This window comes from Manis pentadactyla, chromosome 11, assembly GCF_030020395.1.
Source record: "Manis pentadactyla isolate mManPen7 chromosome 11, mManPen7.hap1, whole genome shotgun sequence".
NCBI classification, from domain to species: domain Eukaryota; kingdom Metazoa; phylum Chordata; class Mammalia; order Pholidota; family Manidae; genus Manis; species Manis pentadactyla.
In genome coordinates this window covers 22,196,184-22,207,241 of record NC_080029.1, presented here as the reverse complement: position 1 = coordinate 22,207,241, position 11,058 = coordinate 22,196,184, and the positions used below count along the sequence as shown (strand labels likewise).

General features: G+C 36.6%; 1 protein-coding gene across 4 annotated transcripts in view; it reads right to left on the bottom strand.

The window, feature by feature from the left end:
• Positions 1–279: 279 nt before the first annotated feature.
• The window catches only part of CEP128 (centrosomal protein 128), a 416,809-nt gene continuing 406,030 nt past the window's right edge, over positions 280–11,058 (bottom strand). For all 4 annotated transcript variants that reach the window (XM_036882239.2, XM_057488248.1, XM_057488246.1 and 1 more), the window contains 2 exons: positions 8,197–8,305; positions 280–1,424 (listed from right to left, as the gene is read on the bottom strand). In XM_036882239.2, the coding sequence (XP_036738134.2) occupies positions 1,297–1,424; positions 8,197–8,305 (237 nt within the window). In that variant the 3' untranslated portion in view covers positions 280–1,296. The remainder of the gene's footprint in view (positions 1,425–8,196; positions 8,306–11,058) is intronic.

Genomic DNA, 11,058 nt, shown 5'->3' with positions numbered 1-11,058 from the left:
AGTAGGAACTCACTGGGTAGTTTTGGGAATGAATAAATGATAAAATGCATGGCTGTACTCTCAGAGGGTATGTAGACTGTAGTATGTCATTTTTTGATATAAAACTTCTGTCTTCTCTAGTAACTGCTGCATTCAATTTCATGGAAAGAGATTGCCATTTCTTCTGCACACTCAAATACAGTAAGATAAGAGAACATATCTTGAGTGGAAATAGAAGCATCTTTATGAAATATGAGAAAATTAACAAGCAAGTATACTTAAAGAAACACAAAATGTAATGCACATTATGAAGGTATTGCTTTATTGTCCTTGACTCTGCAGAATTTTTCCATCATGACACAGTGGGGTTCAGTTCCTGGATGTTTGATATTATTTAGCATTTAATAGAAATCTTTCTCCACTGGTAGATCAGCATGTAAAGAGGATAAGTTCTTAAAAACACTTTGATGTTGAGAAAGGCTGAGATGTTGAAAGTAGATAGGTGGTACCAAATTATATGAGAACTCTTAGAGAGTCAGTCTCATGGACACAGACGTCTGGTTCTGTGATTGTGTTCAGGTGAACAAAAGATGGCCCAGGTGTGATGGAAGTGATCACAGTGGGATATTTGGCCACAAAAACACAAATAAATAAATTGGGCTATGAGTTCTTTATAGTATATTCTACAATTCAGATAACATTTGTAAATTCTTTATTGCTATTAAAAATGGATGGTTGGAAACAATTTTAAGATACCGCATGTAGTAATAGATGGCTGGGATGATGGATGTAACATAACAATGTTGAGTATTTATAAAATGGACTGTCTAATATTATATATGCATATCTCCATGACATGTTACAACACATGATAATTTAGTAGGGAGAAAGCATTTAAAAAAATCAATTGTGTATAAAATGCTCCATAAATCTAAAGTGCTGGCAATGTCTGCCTCAAGGGGAACTCATTTTCCTCCTATTTCAGCCTCTAATTTTTGAAAGATCTCAATTATAAATCCAAATTTTGGCTGGAAAAATGTGACTGACCACACCTGAAAAAGGAAGATGAAAAGTAAAAAAATATCTCTCTTGCTCTGCTCATATAAGTTGCCAATAAGTTAATTGTACATCATTCACAAGCTGATATTATCTGGACTGGTTTAACTTATCATCCACAAAGACCAACCGTATTGTTACTTTACTCAGTGTTTGGCGATGCCGAGGAGGAGAGGCTGCAGATTGGTCTGAAAGATAATCCGGGCCAAGCTGCAGGAAGGATATGTATGCTATTATTTGTAAAAGAGGCAAAGCAACAAATTACATTTTGCTTTTTTTGCTTTCGCATTCCTCCTTTTTGGATTGTGGGCTTGTTCCATTCCCTGGTATATCTGTGGCATCTTCCTTGATTGAAGGTGAATCTGGGGCAACTGTTCTTTTGGTAAACACTGGCAAGGCAAGAGAAAAGACAAAAATAAACCCAGATGAAAATGATCCCTGGGCTGACAAAATTGTAAGTAATCATTTTATTTGATCTAGTTTTCTGCAGACTTTACATGGGCTAGCAGACCTTCCCTGTAGGGATAAACATAATCAGCCTACTGTATTTTCAAGAACACATATTCATGGGATTTAAATCAGGATGGGGGATTTGAAGAGTATGTGAGAGTGGAAGATGTATGTTTGGTCAGTACATAATGATGGGAAAGGCCAAGCAGAATTTTGGATCAAGACCTTTAAGGGCCTTTTTACAGAATCCTCTATGTTACATAAGAAGAAACTGAAACTACATCCGGAATCCAGGTTTGCTCATTTCTACTAACCTCTTACCTCTCTTGTGAACTCCAGATGCCTATATCCAAGCATTCATGAACTCTCCCCATGTGATTTCTACTCTCTGATGCCTGCCCATTCCTTACTCTTCTCCATCTTAGAAAATGATATACTCATCCCGCCGTTTATCAAACCTTCATTCCCTCCTTCCTTTGTCCTGCCTGCTCCACCCATCCCATCTAAGAGGAAATTCCGATCTACCTCCCAAATTCACCTGAGTCCTTTGCACCATCTCCAATGCCATCACCCCAGCCCAAGCACCATTTTTTCTCTTTCTGTTTCCACCTTGCCCCTTTCTCCACCCCACAACCAGAATTCTCTTTCTAAAAGGCAAATGAGACTATGTCACTCTGCTACATAGTCCCCTCACCTCCCATGGCCTCCAAGCAAATTTATAAATCCAAACATCTTGACTGTAGCTGAAAAGGCTCCACTGGGACCTCGTACCCCACCACTTTCTCTCTCTCTCCTACCTCCCCACTCAGTCACTGCCTCTTTTCCCCTCCTCTTCCCTCCTCCCCACTTCACACACTCTCCTCTCTGTCTCCCTCTACCCCACTCCTTCTCTCCTTCACTGCCTCTCTCTCTCCCATTCAGTGCTCCATTTCTCTAGAGGACTATGTCCCTTTCTTCTCTGGGAGCTTTGCATCTACTGTTCCTTCTGTTAGGAATACTCTCCCCCACCCCCAATTTTAACTCAGCTGGTTCTTCTTGCCATTCAAGTTTTAGCTCAACTGTCACCTCTTCAGAAAGGCATGTCCTGATTGCTAACTTAGAGTAGTGTTCTTCCAGGCACCCTCTGTCATTTCACCTTCATAGCCTCAATCGCCATTTTAAATCATCTGTTTACTTGCTTACTACCTGTTTCTTCCATGAGATGATACATGTTATATGGAACAAGTTCTTTCCTGTGTTGTTCACTACTTACCCCTTAGAGCCAGAGTCTCATGCACTGCCTCTTAGTAAATACTATTGAACAAGTGAATATACTTAAGGATTTTTAAGAGATAGTCAATTGGGGATTTTCTAGCTCTTTTCTAGAAAGCATCTAGAGTGTATACTGTCAAATCATAATAACCAGAACTCATTTATTAAAAAATTTCTGGCACCTAATTGGACAGTGAAAAGATAGTCACCAAAAAAAAAAAATCATTATCATGTCAAATGAATGTATAGCATGGAGAGACATAAAAGTTGTTTTCTGGAATAAATGTTTTAATGGGCAGGAAACAATTTTATTTTTACCTTATCAGTACCCCAACATTGTTATTGCCATAAATCTTTGACATTTTATTCTATAAGTTTGAGGATAAACTACATATGAAATGCCAATTCACAGTTAGCCAGGTGCATCCTGAAGTACAAGTGAAAGGACTGCTATTCTTGCTGTGGATAAGTTATTTTTCATCTGAGGAACATAAACTCCCACTAAAGGCACCTCAAAACACAAATTGAGAAGTCGAACTTTTCTTTTTATAGTAATGTAAACTGTGTTGAGGAAGCGAAATAAAGTTCTTTTTAGTGACTTTCATTGATTTGCTTTTCTAAGAATATCAAGTTAATTTAATGTGTAAGATTTTTCTAACTATATCAAGTTAAATTAATACGTAAGATTCACTTCCAAATCCTAGAATAATCCTTAGATAACATTTTCCCACCATGAAAAGCCACAGTCCTTTCTTTGGGGGATTATTTATTTACTGATTTTAACAAACATTATTTATAACAGATTCAGAATTACAGAACCTTTGCAATCTGCATTTATTTTTTAAATTTAGCTTACAGATACCAACTCCACAAACAGTAGGCATTTTAATCTCAAAGGACACAAGACTTTGAGAAGGCATCAGCTCACTACAGACTTCACTCAAATCCAGTCTGTTTCGGGCCCCAGGAGGGAAGGCCCTGTCCTGGAGTTGTGTTCCTTTAGCCTAAAAGGAGCTATACATGGAGACTAGTGGTCAGTCACTACTTATAAAAAGTGAAAATGACAGTTCAAAAGCTGGCATTATGAGTCTCTCTTACTAAGCCCCCACTGTCTACAGGCTGAAGGTAATGGAATCCAAGTTCTTTAAAAGAGTGTCCTGAATCACGGCCATAACTCCTAGCCAGCCAGGATAAATTCGGTAGTAATCATGGCTCTAAATAATGGATTTCTGTGTTCCTATTTCCAATGGTAATATAAACTTACAATTTATACATTTCTTCCCTTCTTCTTGGCAGAAGGAATCTACCTTTTCTTGAATTGACCTGAACTACACAAAGCTGACATAAATTACTACTCAAAACAAACTTTCATTAATGCTGGATCATTTCAGAGACCACAAATTATGCAGTATTTTCCCATTTCCTTTGTTTTTTCCATGGTCAGTGATTCTACACTCTAGTCTGGTCACGGTTTGACAGGGCACCTAAGTCAGCAGAATGAATGCCTTAGCATCTACAGCATAGACAAAGGGCCTCCGCCAGTACAAACCCCAACTTGAGGAAGACGGAACCTGCTCTGTGGGCTCATGAACTCATGTCTGCCTCAGCATCTAGAGTTACTTACCCCTCATGCCTCCATACAGGTCTAAACTGCTCTAAATTCCAACTTTCATGTTCCATTCAGAAGTTAACAAGAATATTGAACACTTGCTAGTCAGACATAAAGCTGGGGTTTTTGTCATAGCATATTATTTTGAGATTCCTTATTAGCCAAAGTGTACATACATATATCAAATAGTACCAAAGGCTTACATAGAAGGATAGCAGTCTCTTGCCCTGACCCTCCCAATCCCACAATCCCACTCCCCAGAGTCAATACAATCAATTCTTTCAGCTTTCTGTATTTACTTCAATTTTTATAAGAAAAAGCAGTTAATATTGCTACTTTTTTTATTTATCACTTTTAGACTTATCCAGCCAGTCACTTCTCCTCACCCCATTCTCCCTATATAGTTACATCTGAACTTCTAGTTATATCAGTAGTATTCATATTATTATGACTATGTAAATATGGCTCACAAAAACCTAATACATATATGACAATGTTTCCTTTTTTGCTCATTTTTTCTCCTGGAATTTAATTGACCCATGTTTTTATTTTTGTTTTTGTTTTTTATTTGTTCTTTCTCTATGACCATCCATAATTATTTCTAATAGCTCAATTAAATCTGTTGCATGTCTGTTAGGAGTCTTTTCCTAAGTGCTCAACTGTATCAAATGACTTATCCATATTTTGTTTATTTCCTAAAGATTTTCCCGATGGAATCTTTCCCTTCTTCCTTTACTATGAGAGAACTGAGAACATGGGTATTTAGATTAAAAGAGCCCACTCAGAAAGTAGCTAGAAAACCAAAGAAAACCAGACCCACAGGGAGGCATGTCATCACAAAACTCATTGGGGTTAAAGAGAAGATCCTAACTATTCCCAGGGATAGGGACTGGGGGGTGGGGCTGGTGGAGTTCACTTCAAAGGAGTGGAAGTTAATACAAAAAGACATAAGGTTTTCTAGCAATATTGGATTTTGGAAGATAAATGCAGTGACTCCAGAAGAAAGTCATTTTCAACCTAGAATTTTATACCTAGCCAAAGTCTCAGTCAAGTGTGAGTGGAGGAAATCCATTTTCAGAAACACAAAAGGCTGAAAACATTTACCTCCCTTTCTTTGATGTACTCCCACAAAAGAAGACACTGAAACACACATAGAAAGGTGTGGTATCTGAGAAACATGGGCATCAACATAGGAAGAAGGTGAAGAAAAGTCTCAGGATGACAGATGTGCAGCAGGGACTTGTTGGCTGGGCCCTTTCCATCCGCCTACTTCTGGCCTCCATTCTGCTTTTGTTCTCTCACTAACTAGGTATTGCGCCTCTTGAACTGATTTTCAAAATATGTTTTCTCTCCCTATTGTCCCATTCTTCTTTTTCTTCTACTTTCTTTATTTTTATTTCTTCAGCTTTGTTTTCCAACTTTCTTTTTTATCACATTGTAAAATTTTGAGATCTCTTATCCAGTGTTCCTTTTTTACAGCATCTTGCTCTTATTTTTAACAGATGTTACATATTCTCTTATATCTCTGAGGGCATTAATGGTATCTTAACAGACATCTCTGTTCCCCATGCTATCAGTTTACTGTAGGCTCATTTTTCTTTTTGTTGGTCTTGATATTTCTCCTGTTTAATTTTAGAGGATTAAAAGGTTAAAGAAAAATCACAGGTGAGTTTCTATAACTAAGCTGAAAATGTCTGTGCTACAAAAATGGAGAAGTATTGAGGGCGATCCCAATCCTCTCCTAAAATACTACATTATGAAAAACATACAGAAAATTCAAGGTTCACCAGAAAAGCAAATAATATATGCTTATAATAAATACAGCTTCTAGATATATTTTATTCAGTCACTTAAAATTATTAACAATTAGGTACTTATGATTAAATGTCTAAAAGTATCCTAAAAAGCATGGAGATAGTTGTGAAAGAAGAAGAGTAAAATATAGGTTATGAATAAATAACTAAATAATTTATCAATAAATTAAATGAAGTTTTACTTTAAGCTATATTTTTCAGATTTTATAATACAGACTACAGTTAAGTACTTTCTTATCCAAGGTTTGTCCTCAATATTTTTCCTTGTTGTTATTTAACTTAATTTTCTTCTGAGTCATTGTATTTATATAGAAACCTATGGCTTCTTGGGCAGAATGTATCTCAGAGAAATGACCACAGCTGGTCATGAAATGCTACTGAGTGGAAAGCCGAATACAGTTTTTTCACTGCCTGTCATAATATGAAATAAAATTCGAAAAATCTTGATGTTTCCCCCCAGTGTCTTGCTTTTAGTTGTGTTTCTAGGGAACCTTACACAAGTTAAAATGGCAAAATGGAACAGCGCTAGAGCATTGACCTCTGTGCTCATCTCATGGTGTGCTGGAATGTCTTAGCGGATGGGGTGCTGTGAGGTGTGACGGTGCTGTGTTCCCAGTCTCCTCCTCCATGTTTACAGATATCAAATAGATCTGAGGAAATTGTTCCATTGCTTAATGTGAACAATAAAAGATTTGGCCTATGTACATATCAGATTCTGAGGTTCCATAACAACTTGAGATATGATCAATATTGAAGGGTGACTGCCAAATTAGAATAGCAGAGGGTTTATGCAGATATATAAAATCACTTAGTAAAATGGCTAGGACAGGAAAAGAGAAAATACTTAGCTTCTGGAATAAAATAATCATGATATAATAAAAACCAAACCATTTAACAGAAACTGATAATATTTATTCAACAAATCTATGAATATCAATCAGCAAAAATGAGAATTAGCACTTTTAGATTTGACCTACTTCAATGTGGCTTATTTTGGCATTTTATTTTATAGCAAGTTGATTTTTTTAAATGACAGAGTTGTCAGATTTAATGTATGAATTCTGTGCCCATGGCAAACTGAAGATGCAAAGTATTATCTAAATAAAAATCCACTGGATAACATTTCAGCCCCAATGGTTTGGATACTAGTAGAATTAAAATAAAACAACTCATACACTCAATCATGTTCTATTAATTGAACATTTGCCATGTGTTATGTACTACATAGGATTCTGAGGAAACAGTCATGGACAAAACAGACACCACTCCAGTCATCATGGAGTTCACTCTTGGTGAAGAGAAGAACTGGTAAACAAAGTCACTCAAATAACTCCGTAATTATTCTGAGACTGGGTAAGGGAAATTTTAATGCATTTTGGGCACTCATAACAGAAACCATACTTAAAACTATAGGTTCCAAAAGTTTCTTTAAGGAAGTCACATACAAGATGAAACTTGAAGAATAAATACAGCAGAGAAGAGGAGGGGTTGGACCCTGGGAAATGGTATCCTGGGTCACCGGACTCACACCTTATGACACTGATGACATGCGATCAGCATTTACAGCATATTCACAGAACAAAATCTAGAGGGTAATGGTACTAGTATTCTTATTATTAGCACAAGGTTATATATGTCTGAATAGTTCCATGGTAAGATTTTCCATTTTTTGATCATTTGAATTTTATCATAATACCATTTAGCTTCCTTTACCTACTCATTCAGTTACTGGTGAACTCCACACAAAAATTTGCTTAATTAAAATTATTACCTTGGGTGATTCATTTTAATTTTTTCTGAGATGCACAAGCTCTGAAAAGAAGGGATTCCATTTTTTTCTTTTCTTTTTTTTTTCAGTTATTTGGGTAATATTATAAATGTTCTTGAGGGGCATTATTTGTATGATTCACAATGGCAATTTTTTCAAGCTTATAACATGAATATTACTATCACATTCTTGCCTTACATTTTAATCTTTCCATGAGTTGCGTTTTCTTAAATCTATTTAAAAACTAGTACAGTGACATCATTACTTACAATTCAAGTGTGAAAATCGTGGACTAGACAGGAAGCAATTGTGATCCTGCCAAAAGGATGAATGATCTAACCCATGGGCGTGGGGACTTCCAGGGAAGATTCTGTCATCCTAAAAAGAAGAGCACAACATTTTAGTTCAATGATTATAAAACGCAAGGATCAGGATTCATTGAAATGCACTGAAAGTGAAATTGAACCTCAATACTGAAGTTATGTTATACCACAGTTTGATATAGTTATAACCCTTGTGAGAAATAAAATAGGTACATGCTAAAGAAAAGAAAAGAAAGAAGAGAGGGAAGGAAATCACCCATACTATAACAACAGCATGACATTTCTTTCTAGTCTTTTTTTCCCTGTGGATAGGATTTGTAAACTTGTTGTAAGACTTTATATTCTTCATTTATTTACATTAAAATTGTAAAGATTGCTGAAGTCATTATATTACCTTACCTGTTAGCTTATGTGTTACTCATATACTAGCTAGTGGATATATGCTGTTTACTAAGCTATTACTTTACTGGGTACTTAGGTGATTTCCCCTGTTTTACTCCTGTAAATAACACTGTGAGAAATACCTTCAAATATATAACCTTTTCCATATTTAGAACTATTCCTTATGATAAATTCTTAGGTAGAAATACCAGGTCAATAAAAACAATGTGATGTTTTAAATACATTTAGTTAGACCGCCTTCCATAATGATTATAACTAATCCTCTTACTCATTCAACAAATATTTAATACATAAAAATGAGCACAGAAAAGTTCCCTCTCCTCAAGGGTTGCATGAATGTGTCCTTTTCTCCAAACGTAAGCTGAAATAGGAATTATAACTTCAAATAATTTGCTAATTAAATAAATTAAAAATAGATGCTTTAACCTATGGTCTAATAGTGAAATTGTAATTTTTTTCTCATCAATGTTTTCTAATTATTTACTACACTTTTTTTTCTTTCATTCATGCAACGATAATGTAATTGGGCACCTACTATATACTGGTCCACCAGCAAACAAAATGCTGAGGAATGTGGTCATGAAGCCACCAGGATTGTAGGAGAGAAAAGCATTGAAAATACAGAAAACATAATACAATGAAAACCTATGATCAGTGCTATAAGAAGTATATGAAATAATAATGAGAAGAACTAAATTTAAATTTCAGGTCCAGAGAAGGCCCCTCTGGGAAGTGACATTTAAAGCCATATTTGAATGCTGAGTATGAATCAATGAATCAGCCAGGAGAAAACTTATGGGTGGAGGGATGGGAAAGTGGGAGGTAAGGGGGAGCAGGAGACAGTGCTCAGGTAATGATGTTCCAGCCTTGTATGCGGTGCTAAAGTGAGAGAGAGTTTGGTGTGTTTGAAGAACTGAAGGAAGTCCCCACGGCTTGGGCACACAGCCTGCAAGTGGTCACAGTGAGATCCAGAAGTAGGATTTGGATTGGGGACTTTTTTTCTCAAGTATAATCAGAAGGCAATCAAGGATTTTAAGGAAGGAAAAGAGGCTTTGGTTTATATTTCTCAAAGATGACTGGTCTCTGTGTGGAGAACAGAATGGAGTGGCACAGCGTTGAAGCAGGGATACCAACTGAAAGGCTCTAAGGAGGATGATTGCAGGGCCCAGGGAGAGGAAGGGACCGACAATGTCACCAAAGACTCTGAATGAAACAACTGTGGGCTCAGTGGCTCAGGTGCCTCAAAACATGGCTCTGCATAGAGTACAGCCTCATGCACCATGATTATCTGGTGGTTTAGTTGCTATTCTCTGCACCAAGGTCCAAATTTATATTTTATTTCTTTGTCACACATGCATGTATACAAATGCAAAAGAAAGGCCCCAGTGAACAATTGTAAAAGGTCCCTTTATTCTGAGCTAAAAGTGTGGACATATACCTCAGATGGTTCAAGATCATTAGACTCCCTGTACCAAAAGAGAGGTTAGGTCTACTTAATATGAAGGTCCTGAGGTTTTCTAGTTTTTACTAATAATGGGATTCTGTAAGAAACTGGAAGTCATTCACTATAGGCTCTCTGGAAAGGAAATGAGCAGTTGGGGCACAACCAGACCAGGGCCAACAGAACTAGCTAACTTGGTTCGATGTTGAAATACTAAAGGCCTGGGTGGAGTTGAAAGATGCACAAATAGAAAGGAGAGTTATGTTTTCAATCAGTGCTAGAAATCTCTGATTTGATCAAGGTGTCTATATGAAGCATGAAAGAGAAAAGCTTATTAAATGGTTTCCTGCTAAATGATGCTTTGATGGCTATGGGCAGAAAAGAAAAGAAAAACTAAGGGAAAGCAAATACACTCACATTTCGCCCATTGACGCCTGGACTGGGAAAGGCAATGAGGGGACTGGAGTGTTGAGGAGGTCTGGGTGTCTCGCTGTATGAAACAGATGGCGCAAGGACAGCTTCAGAATGCGCCTACCCGAGGAAGGACAAAGCGCACTAGGTCACTCAGATCTGATTTCCTTCTTCTGAGAAGGCATGGTTTTACATTTTTAAAACAAAATCAACTGGCATCAAAGCTTAGGTGGTATCTTTTTTGTTTACAGGAAAAGAACAGTTTATATTTTTACCTATAAAACCAGCTTCTTGGCAAATGAGAGTTAAAATATGGCACCGACATATTTCATTCTTTGCAAATATGGAAAATACAGAAGAAATTAAGAAGAAAATAATCCAACAAATGAAAAACAAAACTATTAGCTGAACTTCAGGGTCTATGTTTTCCAGCTCTTATTTATAAATATCTTTGTATATTGAGATCATCATTTACTGACAATTGTGTTTCTTTTTTCATGTCATGTTACATATATGGGAATTTACCATCATCATGAGCATCAGTATGGTTATAC